General features: G+C 46.9%; 1 protein-coding gene across 2 annotated transcripts; it reads right to left on the reverse strand.

Moving 5' to 3' along the window:
- Positions 1-257: 257 nt before the first annotated feature.
- LOC139059145 (serine protease 33-like) lies at positions 258-21,266 on the reverse strand. 2 transcript variants are annotated; one of them, XM_070537128.1, is made up of 7 exons: positions 21,002-21,266; positions 17,059-17,101; positions 16,876-16,949; positions 14,371-14,474; positions 9,322-9,578; positions 1,896-2,041; positions 258-664 (listed from the first exon to the last, which is right to left on the reverse strand). In XM_070537128.1, the coding sequence occupies exons 1-7, from the start codon at positions 21,113-21,115 to the stop codon at positions 500-502; spliced, it is 903 nt and encodes a 300-aa protein (XP_070393229.1). In that variant the 5' UTR covers positions 21,116-21,266; the 3' UTR covers positions 258-499. The 2 variants fall into 2 exon arrangements, with proteins under 2 accessions (XP_070393229.1, XP_070393230.1); XM_070537129.1 differs by lacking the exon at positions 21,002-21,266 and adding an exon at positions 18,349-18,668.
- Positions 21,267-23,613: the final 2,347 nt, after the last annotated feature.

Raw genomic sequence — 23,613 nt, forward strand, 5'->3', positions numbered from 1 at the left:
TTATCCAAATTTAGTAATGATTCGGTCTCAATTAAAAGAACGGTCGTTCTTTATGTGTGTCATCACTCAGTTTCTTCGTTATATTTTACTTATTTCATATTTCGTTTCTCTGCTCTGCATTCCGCTTTATTCTTTTACGTAATTCTAATTCAAGGGTTCCGGTGCAGTCTCTTACTTTGGGACCCTTGTCTGTATACCATTTCTTGTAACCAATTGTTATGAACGAATAATAAACTGAAAACTGAAACTGATAAGACTGACGACAGACAGCTGGTTTCATTATGCAAAAAAGAAGTGAGGCGTGCAGACAGGACACAAGAGTAGAGAAGTGGACAACACGAACGCTGACTATCAACTGAAGGGAGCACTGAGGCGAAAAAAGAAAGAAGACACAGCTGGTTTCACGTGGCTACAGCTCTTCGTCATGTACTTGATATCGGTGATGCTCGGTTTTGCCGCAGCCTGTGTTACGATGCTCTAGTCTAGGCGACGTCGTTCTTCACAGATAGTCTTGCAGCACGTGGCGGAGCCAGCCGACGTATCTGGTGACGTCCGTGTAGATTCCCGGCATGCCAGGGGTAGCGCAGCCCACGCCGTACGAGATTATTCCCACCGTGAACCACCGCTCATCGTGCAGAACCATCATGCCGCCACCTGAGTCGCCCTGGGAAGAGAAGAGATTAATCTGGAAACGAAGAGTCTCATTTCTCTAGCGGGAGCCAGCTAATGCAGTAGTAGTAGTAGCAGTAATAATAATAATAATAATAATAATAATAATAATAATAATAATAATAATAATAATAATAATAATAATAATAATAATAGCTAGCGCAGCAGAACTACAAATGCTCATAATTCAAGGCAGCACAAGTGGCACTTATTAGGTGATACATGGGCAAGTACGTCATTCATCGTAAAGCCATGGTAACGTTGAAGACGCCAGCGTAGAAAAGTGACACGAGAAAAAAAATGTGGTATCAAGCCGCGTCGTTCATTTAAAGCGGACGGCTGGGCTAGTAGGAATATCGACATTTCACGCATTCTGCCACGCTTTAAAAAAACATGAATAATTAAGAGAAGAGGAAAGACGAAAGGGCAGTTAGGACGCTGGTACTTGCCCAGTGTCTTACCTGTCCTTTCGTCTTTCCTCTTCTCTCTTAATTTCTCATATTTCTTTAAAGCACTGGAAAACGCATGAAATGGCGTTTTTCATTGCGTTTGGCGGGTCGCTAGCTGACGTACCGAGGCTGCCCAACAAGCTCGCCTGCATTTAGTCATTTGTTAGCCTCAGTTGCACAGGCTTTGCATGCAGTTATCGCTTTCTTTGCCCTAATGCTGCACATACACTTATATTCACGCGGTGCCCATCTATTCTCGCTGGTCCTCCTTCGTTTACGGAGAGGGCATTGCAATTTATGTTTGCTCCGCTTCAAATTAAACGAGGTAGTATGATTAGATTTTATCCCGCATAGGCAATCGTCTCACATAGATGTGATACTGCTTGTTCAAATTTCCTTTCAATGTTGCCTTAGTATCACTAGATACTAAAGGAACTACATGTTTTAGTGGATTGTTCAAGTTTCGCTTAGTAGCATCCACGCAGGCACTCGCATTTTTTTTTTCGTTTTCAGAGTGCTTATTTTTGTGACGTCGTGCTAAGTTCGCAGCAGGAACCCATCACCCAGTCAGGTATCTTTGTTTGCTTTATAGACCTGGAGCTCCTGGACATTTCTACGTCCTGACCTGGACCTAAAAAAAAAAAACGTAGCAATGAAGCGCGAATGTCACCCTACAATGAAGTACTGCTTAACCGTCGTCTCCAAGCTAGCTCTTCCTGGACATCAAAAGTTCAAGATTACAATGACTGAAACCGCGTGTGGCGCTTCTATGTGTACCTGGCAAGCGTCGTAGCTGTAACGGTAGGCGCAGAACGATGTTGACGGACTGTAGTAGTAGCCTTCCATTTTAGCCTTGCAGTATTCCTCCCCCTTGATCACTTGCGTGACGTACAGCAGGTACGGGTTGCGGTGTTGCTGTCCACCTGCAAACATTCATATCAAAGAGATCGTTGCTACGCTACCTAAACTTACCGTGCACACGGTCCTCCACGGGGCTTCGTCGCTCCGTTTCGTGCGTATAACAAGAAATTTTAAGACAATTGTCTACTTGTCGATGGCATAAAGCAGTGTAGCAACGTCTGGACTGCAATTGTGCCTAAAACAGTTTTTTTGAAATAAGAATCTGCAAAGTTCACCCATGGTTGTCATGAGCAAGTTTATAAGCCTGCAGTGCTATCAATCATTATTTTTTTTTTAATTCCGGGGTGTTGCTGGCCAAAACCACGAATTCAACATAAGGCACGCAGTAATGAAGAACTCCGGATTAATTTCGACCACCAGGGGACTTTTAACGTAATCCCAGTGCACGGGACACTGGCGTTCTTGCATTTCGCTACCACTGAACGCGGCCGCCACGGCCGAGATTTGATCCCGCGACCTCGTGGGTAGCAGCGCCACACCATAGTCGCTAAGTCACCGCGGCGGGTATTGAGATAGTTTAGTTGCTTATACTGGCTACAACTTCAATTATGCGGCCTCCAGAGTTCCCACGCTTCGACTTTATTAAACTGGCATCACACTGTTACCAGCTGGCCCTAGGTCAAACGGTTTACAGCGACCGCTCCGGAAAGGCGTTGGTCCGGGTTTCAATCCCCCGCACCAACCCGACATCTCTTTTTTAAAACCATCGTAACTTGCTCTTGACTACTATCCGTATTATTGTGACACATAAATTTTGTTTTTTTGCCTGAACATGATTTTGTAACAGTTTAAGCACGCATATGAAATATGTAAAGTCCGTGTAAGAGAACGTTAAAACATATTTTTTTTAACGATGACCAATCCCGTATACCTGTGAACATTTTCCTGTGTTACCATATTGAACCGTGGTGTTTTGATGCCGTTATATATATATATATTTTCTTATTTTGTTGTTATATTTTGCAATTTCACCTCTCTTTCGCTTGCTTTCCTTTTTGAAAAATTCTCATACGACGCATACGACACATATCAAATGATCTCTTATGACAGATGAGAACACATACGATTCATTTGCGTCATATGAGAATTTTTTTGCTAAGGTCATTTTTTTTTCACTTTGCATTTTACTCATTTCACTCGTATAGGAGGTCCCGCCAACTGTGAGTATAAACCACGGAACCTCCTTCTGTATATGCACAGCTCTGTACTATTCCAGTAAGGCACAATAAATTCGAATTTGAGCTCCCGAATTTTCTGTCTGAGAAACCCATACGGTTTTTTTTTTCAGTACAGTGTCTTCCTACTATCGGATGGATGTCAATTTTTTCGCTTTCGTCTGCCGTACAGCAGCGGCGTGGTCGCAGGCTACAGAGATCAAATTTTCTCGATAGAAATTTGCATGAAACTAGAGCACCTTCTCTCTATAGTGAGCGTTGTTTCACAACACCCAAAAGCTCCTTTTGCGTGGCAAATCAAAGGAGTTAGACAATGGGTGGATCACGAAGCAAAGGGTACAAGTGGGGCACTGGCCTAAAGGCGTCAGCCAAGTTCACAAAGCAGAATGGGCGTCACTACAATTTCAAAATAAAACTACACTGCGTGACCACCTCTAAAAGTCCTACATTGTGTGGTGTTTATGAGCGAGAAAGAGTGAGAGAGAGAGAGAGAAAGCGAAGTTGCATAACCGAAAAGGCGCAACGTCGCATGCTGCCGCTTTGTTTTTTAACCACGAAAGTATTTTCTGCCAGGTGTCCACCATCAACTTCCTGTAACGGATGTGACGTCGCTGCGAACGAGTAAAATATTCTCTCTCTCTCTCTCTCTGGATAGATGGATGGATCGATGGGAGCTATAAGCGTCCACTTCGGAACGGTGTGGTGGGTCGTGCCACCAAGCTCTTGTTATTATATTGCCTAATGTCCTACCTATGTTCAAAAAGAAGAAAGAAACGGAAAAGGACAAAAAAAGCACACGATCAATTCCCATAACCAATCTCTTCTAGCCTGTATTAGGATCTTTGTTCTTGTGCGCTTCCGTTTGTCGTTTGCCTTCCACCAATCTTCCAGTCGCCCCTTGCTAATGTCTATTGCGGACCTGTTTATTTTCCCAATGCTCTCGCTGAACCCGAGGGCTTCGAGGAGGTCAGAGGTGCCTAATTCGACCACTGGGCATACATTCTCACATTCTAATAAAACATGCTCCATCGTTTCCTTAGCTTTACTGCAGCAAGCACATACGTCTTCTTCCTTCTTATATCTCGCTTTATAAGTACGTGTTCTAAGGCATCCTGATCTCGCTTCGACAAGTAATGAGCTTCCCTTTGAGTTATCATAAATTGTTTCTTTCCTGATTTCGTTTTTTCCTCTTAAGTAGTTACTCATAGCATGTTTCTTTTCAACTGCCACGACCCATGAAATTATCTCAGCTTCTCTGACTTCCCGCTTGACGTTCTTTGTTATGTTGCTAACCATACAGGTCGCATACTTGCTGGTAAGCTTCCTAGTTCTTTTCCTCCACTGTGAATTAATGCTTTTCTTGCACAAACACCCGAACACTCTCCCGGTCAATTTACTTTACTCCATAGTCCTTCTTCATAATCAATTTTACTGTGAGCTTCCCTCACTTCAAAACGTGTCTAGCCCATATTTGTAATCTTCCCATGAGCGCCCAATGTGAGTCGTCCCACTGACCTTTCGTTGCCATCGAACCCTCATTGTACCCCTAATTTCAAGCAAACAACCGCATTTCCAAATGTTAGTACTGCAACCATTAAACCTTTCCACATACCCCAGAACACTTCGTACCTATTGCATCCCCATAGCGCTCTGTGTTTCATTATGGCTGCATTTCTCTACCCCTTTAGTGTTTTTTTTCTATTTCCATATGTCTATTGCTTTCGGTTATCCATATGCCGAGGTATTTATATTATTTTACGCGATATATTTCCTGGCTCTGTACTGACACTGTCTGTTAACTTTTTTCGTTGAATATCGTAACACCTGATTTTTCCACAGTCCACAGATATGAGCCGAACGTTGCACATCACTTATCACGTAAACTAGCAACACAATGTCATCCGCAAAAAACAAACCTGGAAGCTGCTGCTCTACTGTTATGCCCGCCTGTTTGTATCAGACATTAAACCCGATATTACTTCCCTGTAGCGCCCTTTCAGCCCTTATCAAGTGCATCATAAACAGCAGTTGGGATAGGGAGCACTCCTGTCCCAGTCTCTTGACATGGATGCCGCCGCCATCTAGGAGTGGTGAAGAGAAGTACTATATCATGATACTAACGAGCGCCCAGTATCAGCGCAGCGCAGTCTTCAACGCGGCGTAGCCTGGTGTAGGCGGTGTAGGCAGTGTAGGCCTTCTGCTGAGGTGACGGCGCCGTTTCCGCACATGGCTTGTCTTTCGCATCCGATTAGCTGGAGCTAATCCTGCTCACTGGAGTGCAGCTTCAATATGCATCAGCAGTGCTTAAACGCTACCTACTGCTTCACTTGCGATGGCGCCAACCAAGAAAACACCTGCGCTAAGCAGCGCAGAAAGGCAACGACGTCGACGGGCGATGCTCGCTTTAGTCCGGCGAGAGACACACCAGCGTGAAGCAGAATGCCTTCGCGCGTTCACAGAGCACGCTGCAAACTCTGCCACTCGCATTCCTGAAGCTGAGTGCGTCGCAACTCGTCTGGCTGCCCAAGACACTATGGAGCAGGACGCCGCTCGCCATGAGGACGGCGCGCGCCAAGCAAACCTGCAACACGGTCGCCGACCCACAAATCGTGCACCTTTCGCTGAAGGAGACGAAGTTGCGTGTTGCGAAGCCAACATGCAACAGCTTCTATGAAGACACGTTTCGCTTTCGTGTTCTGCCGATTCCTATGAAACAGGTATCGACCATACTATTCTGGCACTCCTTCGACTTTCTATCTATATGTGCATATTAACGCTCCCTACATTCCCTTCGGGAAAGTGTAAAGTAGCAGTTGGCAAACAGTTTTCAATTTAGGTTAACAGGAAGCTTTAGCTGCTGGGGGTGAACTCTGGCTTCTTTCCTCAAATAAACATGAAACAGAGAAATGCTCTCTTTAAAAAAGCGTATTGAAATGAAAGCTGTTGCATTAAAAACATAAATGGATTATGCGGATTAATAGAAAGCGGAATTTTTATTTAGATGATCACTTTTTTTTCAAAGGAATTACCGACAACTGGTAAAAGAAACAACAAAGCACAATACGGTCACCACTGCTCGACTACACACACACACACACACACACACACACACACACACACACACACACACACACACGCACGCACACATGCACACACACACACACACACACACACACACACACACACACACACGCACGCACACATGCACACACGCACACACGCACACATGCACACACGCACACACACACGCACACACACACGCACACAGGCACACACACACACACACACTGTTAAGAACGGCCCGCTGAGGTGGAAGTTTTGCCAGCCAGTTGCGACAGCGGGCGTCAACGTTTCCTGAACGCCACCGCAAACCTCTAGCCACGGCGTCACTAAGTCGACTGTGAGTGGAGAACAATACGCGCGTCCTCTACTCTCCGTCGCTGGAGCCAAGATGAGTTCGACGAAGCAGGCTTTGTGCCTGAACCCGCCATCGCCGACCTGGTCTGCTGTGAACAAGGGAGTCCCCGAGGGAACGTAGTTCGAGGGCCCTTCCCACGCGCCATTCAAGACGCAAGACAATGGACAACCGGCGCGCGCGCTGCGGGGGGCCAGCTCGGGGAATAAAATGCGCCTTTCTTGACTTAAGCCCCGAGTTCTGCGGAGACCATCTGACGTCGGTTGAGGACCATGAACCTGTGCGGAAGTGTGTGTGTGTGCAGTCCCTCGCGCAGGGAGGGGGCTTGTCTACGTCTACTGATCGAACGTGTCCCTCACCTTGGCATCGAGGGGGCAACCGAGTGTTTATAAACCGCTGCTGTGCGGCTGCTCAGTGTACTTTCTCTCGCAGTCATGCTAGACTGATGAACTGCAACGTCCTGATGTAGATACTGTAATAAACCCATATTCCTCGTTCTCGATGAGAAGCAGTCCTTCCCTTCAACAACGTCCTCAGCGTGGATAAGTTGGACGACGGCATAGGCCAGCTATCATCTAATTCATGCCCGACTCCAATCTTGACAACTGATTACGAGCGATGCGATTGACCTCCCAATCCTAACAACACACAGATGCACAAGAATGTCACGGACTCATCACGCTATTGCCAGAGACAGAAGTAATGAAATATATATTTTGTGCAATTGAGTATTCAATATGTTTTTATTATTGATATGATACAAGGATATGTTGACGCACAATTTAAGGCGCCGACTACTCCTCTCTTGAATGGCCCTAACCTACAACACACAGGGTTCAAGATTACATATCAAATAACGTTTTCATACAAGCACCAGGACTTGTCAAACAACGTTTTCATAGTAACACTATGACGTAAGAAATACATGGTACATACAATATACAAAATCACTTCACAGTTCTGTAGAAGAAAGCCTCAAAAATACAAATCATACTGTCACCTAGCACAGTCTCTAGTGAGCGGGATGTACATACAATCTCTTCGCTCTCGTGTGGGCGGCACTCCCTGTCATCAGCTGCATGGTTAATAATACCAGATTGCGTTATTAATCTTATTATGCGAAGCATATTACGAGAGCTCAACCCAGCTCCTCAGGCGCGGCGGTGTCGCCTTGAAACCACGTGACACCGTGACGTCACGACAGAGGAGAAGTGGCTTTGGCTCAACTCTTGCAAGACGGGCTGGGTGGGAATCGAACCAGGGTCTCCGGAGTGTGGGACGGAGACGCTACCACTGAGCCACGAGTACGATGCTTCAAAGCGGTACAAAAGCGCCTCTAGTGAATGCGGTGTTGCCTTAGAAACGAGCTGTTTCTAAGGCGTGCGTCTCTTGCTGAGGCGCACATTTCGTTGCCGCGCCGAACGCTGCTTTGCTCGACGCTCACCGCGTCCAATGCGGGGCGCGTAGTCGCTGCCCTGTAGCCCATTGTCTTACACCCCTTGGCGGGTCGACGGGAACGCTGTCGCGTTCCACTCTTGAAGGCGAAGCAGTAATGCACGAGTTGTTTCTTCGTCTAGCCGAACCAAATATAGCCAAGCAACAGCAGTTCACCAGGCTAAACAGTGGTTCAACAACTAAAATAAAGGCTAGTATGCTTCGCATCCTGGGCTTAACCTTACCTAAGCCACAGCCATTTTTTTTTTAATCTTTGGGAAGAAAATCGATGGCCTAATTCTCAAATATGGTCGCTGCTATCATTAGAATTAACTCTATCTTTAAGTTAAATAGAACAAGCCTAATCAAATTTGGAACGATGGATCCAGAGCGCAGTGATTTTTTCCGCCCTAAGGTACGTCGTCACTTGCGTAAATAAGCGCGCGCAATGCGGGGCGCATAAAAACGCCCATAAACGCGCATAAAGGGCCTTTCGCGGCAAGAATTCTCTGCCGCGCGAGGATGGCTCTCGAACCCATTTTTTCGCGGCGCCGCGTTTCCGCAAACCCGAGCGAGCCAATCACGGTCGCCGAAGGCGTCACGTGTGCGGTGAGGTCACTGCTTTCGCCGAGGAGCCCGACCGGAGCGCGTGCCGTGTCCCAGCAGCCAGGGAGGAACGACTGAAACGCGCGGTAATGCTCGCGGGCTCCCGAGGCATCTCGAGATAGGGCGAGAACTCTCGCCTGCCCGCCGCTCTCCGCGACCACGAACACGCAGTGGTCTGGCCTTCGGGAACGCGGCGCGCGTTTTTAAGCGCACCGCCTTGCCCGCGCTTATTTTCGCAAGTTAGGACGTACTTCTAATGTATTCCGCTCCCTAGATAAAGCCGTCTCTCTGCCTCATCTATCTATCTATCTATCTATCTATCTATCTATCTATCTATCTATCTATCTATCTATCTATCTATCTATCTATCTATCTATCTATCTATCTATCTATCTATCTATCTATCTATCTATCTATCTATCTATCTATCTATCTACCTATCTATCTATCTATCTATCTATCTATCTATCTATCTATCTATCTATCTATCTATCTATCTATCTATCTATCTATCTATCTATCTATCTCATCTGCAACCGCTGCAACGCCAGGCGGCTACTCACTCTCTGATGTGTAGCCCCACCCGGCTACGATGCCGAGTGGGGCTACACTCGGCATCGACAACAGTCTGCAACGCCGGGCGGCTACTCACTCTCTGATGTGTAGCCCCACCCGGCTACGATGCCGAAGGTTCCGGGCAGCGGAGGAAAATCCTCAGTGGGCAGACACACGGGCTGCACGTGATCCGAGAACTTCAGCTCACGCGAGAGCTCGAGCACCGCGATGTCGTTCTTGAGCGTCTTGTCCTCGTATCCGGGGTGCAACACCTCCCCGATCACGGAGGCCCGCCTCGACAGCGCCAGGGTCGTGTGTCCGTACAGCACCGAGAGCTGGGACCGCTGTCCGTGGCTGCGGAGAAGCTCGGAGTGATAAAATTCAGTAAGGCATCTCAACTGGTATATGCGCCAGTTCGCGGTTATACTTTCTGTTTAAAAAAGGAAACGCCCTCGAGCGCATAATTTAATAAAGCGAAGTTTTCTGTGTCTTCCTTCCCGGGACTTCCGCGTGTCTCATCGGTTGGTTTCTGGCCGCTCATAGATATGGTGCAGTAGTGAACGGCTGGGATCCCGGAGTTGGTGTAATAACTGGGCCGATCCCGGAGACAATGTAATCCGTTGTCGCGTGAGCCGCGTGTCTGGCGGATTTGCCTGGCAGGCACATTACGGTTACGTGCTGCAAACCCTGGAGCAGAAGATTCACAACTTTAGCTTTATAGCATTTATATGACATCGTCACGATATTTTCGCTTCCCGTATATTTCATCATGTGCGTTGGATCCGCATTTTTTGTTTTGGTTTTGTAGTGAAGACATCTACGCACATTTTGTTGACTTATTAATTCCGTATACAACATACTCGGTCACTGGTAGATCTGAAGGGATAGCACAAACACCAATGAAAGCAATACTTTACATGCGTGCTGTACTGAGCGTCAGCTATTCACCGAGGCAGTAGAATCAACAGCAACCACGGTCTACCAAGTCTGCAGGAATTCGCAAAGAAAGTTTAAAACATTCCTAAGTTGCCATCTGGAGCATAAAAAAATTGGCAAAAATTATGATAGTGCGATTGTCCGCGTCAAACGCTACAGCTGCGTCGTGTTAAACTGCTGAAATGTGTATTTGTTTTGCGTATGATTCGAACTTCTGCATCTGGGCCGAGCCCACGATGCGGCCAGGGAGTTGTTACAACTCCCGGTCCCAACGTGGGAGTAGCTCGCTCCATGGGACCTTGCGCCCCGTAGCTTGCAGGACCTTTCAATAAAGTTATTCCATCCATCCACAAGCCCAGCGGCAGCGGCAGCGAAATGACGACGACAGTGTGATGAAGGAGGCATTAATTAGATTACGGGGTCTTACGTGCCAAAAAGCGCTTTCTGATTACGAGGCACGCCGTAGTGGGGGACTCAGGAAATTTGGGCCACCTGGGGTTCCTTGACGTGCACCTAAATCTAAGTACACGGGTGTTTTCGCATTTCGCCCCCATCTAAATGCGGCCGCCGGGGCCGGGATTTGATCCCGCGACCTCGTGCTTAGCAGCCCAACACCATAGTCACCAAGCAACCACGGAGGGGTGATGAAGGCGGCATGTCGACAGCCTGGCGACGAAGGCAGTGTGATGATGGCACGACGACAACGGAGCGATGCCCACCGTCACGTCTACAATGGTGGGACGACGACCAGACGACGACGGCACAATGACAGATGAACGCCTGGGCGAGACGGGCTACGAAGCGGAAATTCCACGGAGGCCAGATACCCCAACAAGCACGAAAATTTATTTATTTATTTATTTATTTATTTATTTATTTATTTATTTATTTATTTATTTACTCGTTAACTTGAGACGATATTACAGATTGCCTGACTGAATTGTGCCACCCGTACAGTAGCAGCAGTACGGTAAAAACCGAAGAAAGACACTCAACAAAGCGCATATGAAACGAAACTTAATATATACATGTTTTTACACAGTTCATGTATACATAGTTTACGGAACAAAATTCTGTCTTACGTAGTTTGCTAAGGACATGAAATACAAAAGAACATGTATGAAACATTGTTACACTCGAAGGTGAACACTTCCATCAGCCTTCTGCTAACAATTCCTTCATCGTCTTTTTTTTTTACTTGGTTTTGAAAGACCCCAATTTAATAGGCTGTAATGCCAATTTTTGATCTCCATAGACTGTTTTTTTCTGAACTCGTAGGCAAATCATTTTCCCACAGTATTTCCTTCAGGGGAACATTTTCTGCCCAGAATGGCCGTGATGTTTTTAGAAATAAATTGTTTGTTTGAAGTTTTAATATTGTTAGTATTTTATATTTTATTAGTATTGTATATTTGTAATGTATGGTGTAGTATACTCAGTTCGGTCCCAAGTTTTCTATGGCGCACAGCGCATGGTGTTGAAGCGTTTGAAGAGACCTTAAGTATGATTGTGTATAGTTGTCGAGCGAGCCACGAAACGGTATAAGTAAATCAAGACTGTATACAAGTGCATTGTAAATGGTTATCGGTAGCAAATCTTGCAATCAGTTTAACGCGCCTATAACACCACAAATACTGTTCCAGAAAACATCTACGTGCGATGACCAAGACAGCTTCTCATGGAATACGGTTCCCAAGAATCTAACTAGTGATCCCTGTACGGTGTTAAATTTTTTGAAGTTGTCAATGTAGTTTCGAGAGGGGTATCATTCCGTTCTATTTGAATTACAGATATTTCGTTTTGTTTATGTTTACCTGAAGTTTATTGGTGTTCAGCCATAAGGTTTATCGCTGTGACGAACGTCGATAAACAACAGATGAACAGACGATATTGCACTATGTGCGGCCGTAGAGCCGCTCTATGCACTTGCTCTACGCTACGTCGTCAAGATCGTCCTTGCAGCGTGTTCGTCGTCGCCCGAGGATCTTCGGCATTTTGACGAACAGCAACCGCACCTCCACGGATTGCTGCTTTCGCTCTTCCGGATAAGGGCTAACGGACCGGCCATGAGTTGGGCCAGTGCAGGGTCGACGGTACGGCGAAAAGTAGCAACCTTGTTGCGGCGAACAGGAAGGTCGTCGAGACCTCCATTGAGTTGCTACCATGGAGGTAGCCGGTAATTTCACGAGGTCGTTCGCCTTGCGCGGTAGACGCGGCGAGTTCACGGCGACGCGTAGTGCACTCCCATCTCGCGGTACGGGCATCGGCGGTAACGTGGCCCGCTTCACCGGGGCGATAACATAGCGGTCGGCGGTCTGGAGCGAACCAACGTCCATCTGCCTTGAGAAATTGCACCGGGGAATAAACGGGCGTACTGGCGCCGGTGGCTGCTGACGATTTAATTGCAGAGTTACGGGGCCCCGGCACGGGTATGGAGGGAGAACGTGACGGCAGGCGATGGTGGTGGTGCAGAAAATCGTTTCTCGCTGAGGCGGCGTTGTCTCGGGCTGTAGTTCTGGAACTCCACGAGGCTGTTGCATCTCATGGCGAACGACGTCGGAAATCGAAGCAACCCGGAGCTTCGATGCTGGGAACATGCTTCATAGTGGTTGGCGCACAACTGCTCTTATCGTCTCCCGCTGGCTGTTGGACGAGAGTGCTTGAACCTTTGAGCAGGCTGGCACCGAACGGTGATAGTATTGTCTAGTGTTCGTTTTCCAGCGTGTTCTCAATCGTCATGACTTCTGACAGAACTTCTGCTACGGCCTGGGAAGGTTGCACATCAACCTGGCGAAGAGTTCTTCCTTTACACACGACATGAGGAGACGAAATTTCTTCTCCTCAAACAGTGCTGGGTCCGCGTGGCGGAACAGACGGCGATCTACTGGTTAGACAGCTGTTGGATAGCTCGCATGCACTCGGGTTTCCTGTAGGGCCTCGGCCCTTTCTTTTCGGACCCCGCACGTAAAGGTTCTTAGGAAGCCTTTGCCAAAAAAGTCCTACGTTCTTAGAGTGGACATCCGATTTTCGAATCAAATCACGGCGGTGCTTTCTGAGGAGCAGTATACACGGCGGAACTTATCCTCGTGGTTCCATTTGTTGAAGATATCGACCCTTTCAAATATTTCCAGCGAGCTCTCGAGATCGTCCAACGAAAATCCACCGAAAGTGGGTGGCATGCCAAGGCTGTTGAAGCACAATCAAATGCAGGATTACGGACTTTTGAGCAAGTTATTGTGATACATTTCCTGTGACCACAGCACTTAAACCACCACGGTGATTTGGCCTGGAAAATAGTGACAAGAACGTTCATCAGAATTTCTAGTACGTATCCCTTGCAATGAATTTGAGTGTCTCCTATACCGCATAGCTAGCTACGCCTTCAGTAACTTTCAAAATGAAGCAGAAAAATATCGACGGCAACATAGTAAAGGGACATTTCCAAACGTTTGCTCCTTACACGACGATTTACTTCGTAAACGCTCGTCTTCATGCTATTACTTTGTTAACAATCGTAATAATTACTTCCTCTCACCCTCGGGCAATCCGTCCATCTCGGATTTATCTTCATTGCAACCTATTCAAAACAAATAACTATGCATTATAAATTCGGACTCTGTCACATCATACACCTTTTTCCGCTTCTGGATACCTACATCATATCATCTGTACACAAGCTTCCCGAATACCCACAACGTATTCGAATATTGATATTCATGAAAAAAATCCATCTCCTAATATCAGACGAAAATTAATTTTCGAATTCCAGGTCAATTAGTTTTACTTTCTGCAGTAGTGTTTGTGCACTGCGCATGTGTACAACTATGACAAACTTACTATTAACTTGTCTGCTACTTCCGCGCAGGATTCGTAATCGTTCAGCTCTCAGAAGCCACGTCGTACTAACATGTTCATGCAGAATCATGGAGTTTTCTTTGAGCTTCTACAACGACGTGCACATACTTTATTGCAGTATGACCAGAATGAAAAAGGTGACCTGCAAGTCATGCTTAAGGAAACGAACGGTGGGATGGCGATCTTGGCTTTTGTTAGCTCTGTAGTCTGTACAAAACACTTGCGTTACTTTTCCAATAATTGTGATCAGGTGCGGATTACGCTAAAGATTGGTTGAATATTGACTAAAGTTGATACGCCTGAGCTCCAAGTATCCACGCGCTTGAGTGTGCGAGAACACGGCGTTGACACTCACAGAAACAAGCAGTGTCCGGCGGTAAGCACGTGCTTGCTGGTGATGATAGTGCCACCGCAGATGCCCGTGAGCTTCTTCACTTCGTCCCTAGCTTGAACCATTACCTGACAAACAACGAGATAACGCATCATAGCGCTCAATAACTTAAGGCCTAAAGAGCACACAAAGAGGTTTCAACGCAATACAACGCAGTACGGCGCCGAACTAGTTCTGTGCAGGCCCGGAGTATACGATGGACGCGCGGATATCACAGGCTTCCGAGAACGAGAGCGGGGCTGATTTGGCGGCACGGCGATACCCTCTCCCATTCCCCCTCCTAGTTTCCGCCTCCTAAAACCAGTCAGGTACACTCATGCGCAAGGCAGCTGATAGGTAAACGGGCTTGCTAACCATGCGGGGTGCTTTACTATTGGAAAATGCATGCTTTTACTGTGCCTAATTTAGGCATGCAGAAAAAACTTTGCATCACCTTTTATTTTACCCAGAGGATGAGTAAAGCCTTCAGAGTACAACATTGAACGCTTTAAAGGCCGACTGCAACGAAATTTTGGGCCGTGTGAGAAGCCTAGTCTGAATTAGTGTAGATGTAGATGTGAGCCTCCAAAATTTGAGTTTGAAACAGGAACGGAAGCATCCCGAAAAGCTTTTAAAGTAACCATTTTTTGAAACCAATGCTATAACAGAAAACGCCAACATTACCGCTCGCCAGAAGTGATCCATCACGTAGAACACGTGGCTCTTCAGCATGACCTCCGAGATAAGGCGGCGCCCGCGGCATGCTGAAAACTCTCGGAGGCGGCGTGCTGGCACTTACGACATAACGGCAGCCGAGTACACGCGTCGTCTGGTTAGGTGATGTTTAACGGCTGCTAATACGATAATTACGCAGTTACCCACCATGCCGCTTTGCCAAGAGTATGCTGCAATGGTACATACTGGTCATTTACAACAAATTTATCCGAAGGGAAATTTTGTTGCAGTTGGCCTTTAATAATTATATGCGTTGCAACTTATAGATTACTAATATATTTCTTGTTGCATGTATAAATAATTACTTGCTTTAAAATCTGAAACTGGATACTCCAAGGTCTGAAAATTTCGCCAATTTAGGTCAATTTCTAGAATTATTTCAATATTCAATTATCAATTGAATTATTTACTATTCGTCCCAGGAATCACTGGAACTCGACTTTTTCTCTTAAGTGTAAAATGTTTGTTTTAAATCGTTAGACCTTTTTAACCAAAGGGAACGTTCCTGTGTTTAGTATGTCCTTGAATAAAAACGTCGACAGTCACTTTAGCATACGCTAAAGAAGATGAAGGTGAAAGACTGTGCACTCAAGAGACATTTAATTACTTGAAATTCTCATTCGAATGCTTTGTTACTTCTTATTACTCATTTTTTCCCACTACAGGTCATGGGTTCGAGTGACTTAATTAAAGCTACCTTAATCAACTGAGCCCTAATCAACTTGGCCCTAATTAACACCAAGGGTCGTGGGTTCGAGTGCCTTAAATACCTCGATTAACGATTATTTAACTGTGCCTTTCTTTGCTATGATTAGCGGAATCGATGTAGCAGGGATGTGGAAGAAGAAGACGAACGCGCGAGCAGTCGCACGAGCGCTCCGATTTTTTGTACCTCACAACGCAACCTTGAAACATATAGATCTAAGGCTTTCGCCTGAAAATCTGACAAAAGCTTTAGTAAAAAACATTCTGCTTATGAATTATTCGACTAGTCGTTTCAGAGCGTTGCCAGAGTGCTTCGGTCATCGTGCACAACGACAAGAATGCTGTATTAAGCACACAGATAACTTTGGTAGCGTTTTTCTGGATTTTTGAACATTATAAAACCACGCCTTCTGTGCGATAAAACTTTGCTACATTGTTAAGCTACCTATGAAGCTAGGCACGAGTACTCGGGAACGACCAGTCGGATGTGCCATCAATCTTCGAAACAGCGCAGCGGAACGTAATCAAAAGCAACGTGAGACCGCGCTGGCACATTTTTTTATACATACACGATTATCGAGCGATACATTTTATACAAGAGAGCAAAATATAAAGGACGGAGTTCAACTTGTCGGCGATAACCAGATATGCGAAACAACAACATGGGAAGCACAACCACTGCATAGCCCTCAAGATTACGACATACCTAGAAATGATATTATCACGTTATAGTTAAAGCGAAGGATCAGACAGTAGCAAAAAACTATGAGTCACAAAGCTGACTCTTTAAGGCAAGTGACGCTGAGAGAACAACGACAATGGTATATGCGCAGTCGGCGATCGCCGAAATCTGATCTACGCTTCAAGCGCGTCGGGCATTTGTACATTACTTGGCATCGATTCCAGCGTAATCGCGTGGTTTTCACATCTCTCGACGTCACGTCCTGTCTCGCTGTTTCGAAGATGAAGCCACACCGATTCGAACAACCTTCAAGTTATGCTCTATACACTGAACTGCCAGCATTTGTTTCCCGGACAGTTGGCACTTACGACCCATGGGTATCGGTGCTCTGGAGCGCGAAGACCGTTTATGATGCGGGGTATAAACTGGGTCTGCCCGCATGCTGCCGAATGTGGAAGAGGGGGAGAGACAAAGAGGAAAAGCAGCGTCAGTATAAGCGGTGACTTAGAACTAAGAAAAAAAAAAGAAAGCGAGGAACATATATCACTTACGATGTTTTGTCCACAGGACGCCACTTTCGGTAGTCGTATTGGCCTGCAAAAATATATATTGGCGGTTTCTCCGTGAAAGCGGAACACTAACGGCAATAACCAGCGCATTATCTCTTGCAGCAAGAAATTTGCACGGCTCACGCAGTATCAGATGCCGAAAACATTCTCAGTGGCGAGTGAACCATCTACTTTGTGGAACCAGAGAGTTACGCCGCAGGGCTGTTTTATTTTGCAATGGACACTTTTCCGTGCGACCAAAGACTGCTGGTGCGAGTGGATTTTCGTGCGCCAATCACGATGAAGGCTCAGATGAACTTTAAGGTAGCAAAGCAGAAGGTCTAACTTAGGTAAGGGGAGAGAAGGAGGAGCGCGGTGGAGGGGGCTTGCCCGGCACGGCTCCTTCAATGTTTGCGCGTTTCGTAGGTATCGCCTCATCGACCCCCTTTTTTGTGTATATTATGTTGAACACTAGTGGCAATTTACAAATTTTACTGTCTGTTCTGTACTTGTTTACTTTCCAAGAAGCGCCCGTGATGATAGCGCTATAACCAAGCGGGTCGGACTCAGTTCATTAACGTTTCGCGCCGCTAGGGGACCACACAAAACATGTACTGCCACAGCATACCCGCGATGTTAAGAAAAACGACAAACGCTGTCAAAGTATTTTTCGAGCTTGAGAAGCGACCTTTGTCCGAAAGGTCCGAAAACTTGAGACCTTGGTGCATTATTCGAGGTGGTCGGCTAATTGTCAAGGCTATCGCAAGGTTTCTGCCCGACATGTAGCGGGCTGTGCTCGAAACATCAAGAACCCTCGCTCTAAGTGCGCATTCAATACGTTATTTTAGCTTCCCCACCTTCACTCACTTTCCCAATTTGTTTATTTGGTCTCATACGTCTGTTTTTCTTGGCTGCGTAGCTGGCCGGATCTCTATATTAGTCAGGATACCCTCCCAAGAATGTGTCAGGGTAGTATATGCAATGTGTACAGGAGCTTTCCTGTGAACTCTATGAAATATAGATTGTCATAAACAGACATCTTACAGCTTTTGGTCCATCCCACATGCTTTCTGAATGCAAAGGTTAAGAAGTATACAAATCGCAAAGAACTAAGGACCGGTAATAAACTTGAAATCTACTTTTTTTTTTTTTCTAGGACAGCACGTGGAATTTACACAGCCATAAAAGCCGCTAGGCCTACACGAAAACAAAGTGGTAACCAAATTGTCTATAAATGACAACCCACCGTCTGCCTTAACTATTCCCGTGTTAAAGAGAAGCATCTACGCTTACCCCTCCGTGATATGGCATGTCGTCGTCAACATGGTCGCCGTCTGCCTCGCCAAGTGGTTGTCGCTACCCTATACTCGCGGACAACTTTCTGTGGCAATGAATGGAAAGCTACAAAGGCAAAATGGCACAAGCGAGTGCACGCCTGGAAAAAGTGCCCCATTTTCATCCGCGTGAATTAAACATCTTATTTAGCAACAGCTAGATAAGAGGAAGTAGACCACCGAGTGTTCCAAGTTGACTTATTTTGCGGCCTTTACCTTCCGCGTCTGGGCAAACGCGAAACCGGCGCACGTGAAAGCTGCCAGAATAATTGGCGTTGTAACACATGTGCTGAAGCCCTGCACCCGTAGTTTTCCTTTCGTTACCACAGAAAGCTGTCCGCGAGTGCGGCCACCATACTGTCGCTATCGCAGATATGATCAGTTTGGCGCGGTTTCACGTGACTCGGAACCGGACGCGTCGGCGCATACGGCTGACAGTGTTTCTGGCGCTGCGCCAAGCTCGTTTTCTTGGCACAGTAACTGAACAGCTATCGGCCGTCAACTTTGACGCGGCCAAGGTCCACGTCACGCAATATCTCGTAAAATGATGGTATCGCCTAAAGTGATCGCTCGAGAATATCGTTCCTGAACAAAACTTTGCAAGGTGCACCACAGCGGCTGATGACCATTACGAGCAGGTTCCGTTTCGTCTTGTCGGCTCAACAAAGCTTCGCCTACACCGACTCTCATAGTGCATGGGTCTGCGCTGTTCTTCTTTTTTTTTCTATTTCTTGAGGGCGTGTCAACTTTTCTAGTCGATGTTTTGAGGGAAAGCCGTTTGGCCAGGTGAACCCATCACTAAATATTTTCATTGACCAAGCAACGACAAGATCGATGTTTCGGTGTCCATATAGGCAGCTTGCAACGGCCGGAGGACGCTGCAATTCTCTTATTTGTCACACCAGCATCACCGACACCACATGCTGGGGATGCGAAGAGAAATGACACGACATTCCAAGTGACAGCGGCCCACGCTTCGTCGCTCGTCTAAGCGTCAGGCACCGAGAGTTTTGTCCAGCTGGAGTTCAGCATTGGCAACGTCTACATGAACCTGACGCGATCGGGTCGAGTCTGAAATCGGGCTGACCAAACCCGACGCGACCGCATTTACATAAACTCGCTTATGACGAGTATGGACAGCGACCGCAGACAACGTTGATCCGCGATATCAACGCGTTAGAACTGGGCTTCCGGTTCCTGCTGCCGTCTGCAACAGCTCCATTTCATGGCTCTTATCGCTATCATGAGGCTCTACCGAGCAGTGCTTCTCTTTGCCTCCGCCCGATACTATTCCTGCTGCCGGCGTACAAATGGTGACGTCACGATGGTCCCGCGCAAGTCTCGGCACTGGCGGGCCCGACCTGTCCGCGTTTACATGCACGCTGCAATCGGGTCGGGCTGGGACAACCTACCCCATGCAGTCGGACTGACTCAGCCTGACTGGTTAGAGTTTACACGAGCTCGACAGGCATATTCAAGCTCGACAAGTCGACTCGACCCGCTTCTGTCGGGTTCATGTAAACCTCCTGAACGTTCGCTCCTCTGATCTCGATCGCATGCCCAAGTCGTTCGGAGCATGTGCGTTTCGACGTGTTCGGGCTTCGGAGACTCTTGTCTCTTGACGAGTGATTGGGAGCTGTCGCAAGAGCGAACGTGCGATAAGCTGTCTGTTCTAGCGCTGCTGTCAGTTGCGGAAATGTACAGCGCAAGGTGCCTACATGGGGAACCAGCGCACAGGAGGCGCAGCGGCAGTTTGAGTGCGCCACTGAAACACGATGACACCATCCGATAGGGAGACCACGAAAGTGGCAAAACGTTTTGGATACCTAGTAGACGCGCGCCTGCGACAAGCGTTTGGCTTTCATAGCTCTGTGTGTACAGCCAAGCTCTGGCCATACCCAAGCGCGTTGAGAAGCGCACGCACCGATACGTTCACCTATCACGCCAGTTCCCAGTCTGGTCAGGAGCTGGACGTGACCCACGGACGCACGTACACCTCAAGACGAGCGGTGAAGTTGCTGACGTGGAAATCGCAGCATGTACTACTGAAAACTGTTTCCACCGCGCGCTCTACGCTGTGTGTTATGCAGCGCTGCTGTCCACCAGCGCTTGTCCACAGTAAAGAAAAGTACCAGCTCAGTTGAATTATGTGGTTTTACGTGTGAAAACCACGATATGTGTGTTCGGCACAGCATAGGGGGCGACTCCTAATTAATTTGGCCACCTGGTGTTCTTTCACGCACAGCTAAATCCAATTACACGAGGGTTTTTCTTTTCCTTTGTTTTGTCTTTTTTTTTCATTTCGCACACATAGGGTCACCGCTCGGGTCACCCTTGAAAATAACACGAATCAATTTTGCGTGGGCGGGGTGAAGACTGCCATACATTTTCTTAAAGAGAGTTGTCAGTGACGTGAAGGATGAGCAATTCCAGATTAAGCTCTCTCTTAGTGTTACGTTTCTTCCCGCTGATAGCGTGAGCATTAGAAACGTCTGCCTGAATATTTAACCCGTATATTCAAGCAGCTAGGCGCTTCCACTGTCGGCAACCAAAAAAATGCTGCGGGGTGTGGAAAAGAGGTCTAGATAGAAAGTACATGTACAATGACTCACCGAACTCGTGGCACACACTGAAACGAACCAGAGAACTCGAAAGGCGCCGTGGTGTCGCCCCGATTGTTTGCGAAGGGGGACTTGGTAAGCAAATTTCGATGCCTCGTTTCGCATCCTACGAGTGCTAGGATGATTTCTACGTCACATGTGTGATGCGGACTCGGGTGTGTGGGTCAGTCCTTCGTATCTAAGCGCAGAGGCGCCATGCGAGTATCCATCGGAAGGAATAGAACGAACGATACGTGTGGCACTAAGCAACCCACGATCATCACTCCTTTTTTCATTTTTTCTTTATAAAGAAAAGCAGCTGTTTCGTGCAGCGAAGCTAAGACCATCTGCTTAGAAGACGGTCTGCGCCCATTTTGCTGCAGACATAAAATTTGCACGTTCCCACGCAAAACATATGCTGGCTTGTTTGACTAAACACCCTTGATGCGAGTAAAACGAGCTGTTATACAGCTGACGGAGCGGGGCATGAATGTGCGTGACATTGAAACGTGGCTTGTTTCCTTCGCTGTAGAGAAAGAAGCAGTCCCTTTGAAGAACTTCATGCTTGACCTCAAAAGGCTGAACATATGCCTGTAGATAATAGAGCGAATGGAGAAATCCGGTTAACTACAGGAAATAAACCTCTATCAAGACGCTCGGTCTTCATTACCCACCACGGTGGCTTAGCCGCCGTAGTGTTGCGCTGCTAAGCATGGAGGTCGCGTGATCACATCCTGGCTGTGGTGTTCGCATATCGATGGAGGCGAAATGCAAAAAGAAAAAAAAAACGCCCGTGTCCTTTGCACTGGGGGCATGCATCCGGGGCACTGGGCCAGTGCATGGGCACGCCGTGGTGCCGGTCTCCTAATTTTCCAGCTCCTATGGTTCCTCAGCGCGAACGAAAGCGCGGTATACGCGAGCTTTGTGCATTACGTCCCCATCCAAATGTGACCACCGCGGTGAGGAATCGAACCTGCGACCTCCTGTTTAGCATGGAGAACGTCAGAGCCACTGAGTCGCGGCAGCGAATGTAATGCATTAAACGTGGGAAACAAAGGTTGTAGAAGATTTGAATTTTTGAGAATCGATTGAAAAATGAAGCGATACTTAACCGGAGTGAGCGAGGAGGACTCGCTATGATATGCGCAAGTATATGCTCGCGCTTGTTTATAGGCCCAAGAAGTGTATGTAGACACAATGAAAGTTCGGGGAGCTTGTATGACCTGCTTTGGGGAGCACAGCGCTTGGGTGACGCGGACAAGGCGACTCTTAGGTGACGTGTCGTCTAGGGTTTATGATTACAATAACTGTACCATAAACAAACTGGCCTAAAAACTGTGCTCCTGTATTACGTAATAGTTGTCGACACAGAGCGAAAACAAAGAAATGCATAAACGAAGAATAGGACGGACGAGCATACGCGTCAATTCTACGGAATGTTTGGAGCGTCGTCGTTGTATATCATTATTTGATATATACGAACAAAGTGAGTCAGCACCCTTTTCTCCTGTCCGATTATTCTGAGGTGCTCATCTATCTCACAGCTTTCTTCTTTTTCTAGGAATGCAACGAAAGGCTCCAGTTTGCAATACAACGGAATGTTTTCGATGCAAAACCAGCGTCCAATCTTTAAAAAACTTATACGATAAAGAACATAAGCGGCTACGGTGCTTTATTGAAAAAGTGTAAACAGCATAGTGGCTTCACTTCGCGAGGATTTTCCAATGTAAATACAAGGATTCACGGAGCTACGTCGTTTGTCCCTCTACAGTGGAATCGGCGATGTTTCCCAAGATTTCGCTTTTAGGAACCCCTCCGCGATCACAGCTAGATGTGCTTGAACATCCGCTGCAGGTTAGTATCGGAGAAGCCTACGAAGAAATCAGCAACTCTTACCGATATTCAGAAAAATAATTACAAAACGCAGCGAGCATCAATATACGAAAGATTAATGAAGAAATCCTGTACATAGCTCACTTTTAGTTTTAAGCAAAACTTCAAGCAGCCTGCAAACAAACAGGCCCGCTGAAGACTATATGAGAAACTTATCAAACACAGATGCATGATCCAAAATGTACCAAGTATTGCATGTAACACGTGTAAGTAGTCACATTCTAGACGCATCTGCCGCGATGCGATATTACAATTACTCAGCCAGTCCCAGATAACTATACAGTTCGATATTATCATAATGGTAACAGCGCGATCAAAACAACGACGGAATGAAAGAACACAGGACGAGCGCTGACTCACAAGTTTACTGAAACGACACATCAGGAATATAAGCGACACAGGCTATCCCATGGCCAATCGAGGAACGCACAGCCAGGTCACATGGATACAGGACATCTGCTATCGTATCGAGCTATCTAGAAAAATTAATTCCTGCTGAGAAAGCGCGATCGAAGGCCGGCTAATGCACCACGCGCCCTTTCGGTCAATGTGGGCTGCTTTGCTCATGTGCCCACATTGCCATTGCCGGCAATGTAAGTGTAAGCCTCTGCTCAAAGAGCGAACAATTTTGTTTAAGCATACTGATGTATCCACCAGATAAGTCGTGGAAGCAGCCCACATTGAGCGAAAGGGCAAGTGGTGCATTAGCCAGCCTTCGATCGCGCTTTCCC

Source organism: Dermacentor albipictus, chromosome 4, assembly GCF_038994185.2.
Source record: "Dermacentor albipictus isolate Rhodes 1998 colony chromosome 4, USDA_Dalb.pri_finalv2, whole genome shotgun sequence".
Taxonomy (NCBI): Eukaryota; Metazoa; Arthropoda; class Arachnida; order Ixodida; family Ixodidae; genus Dermacentor; species Dermacentor albipictus.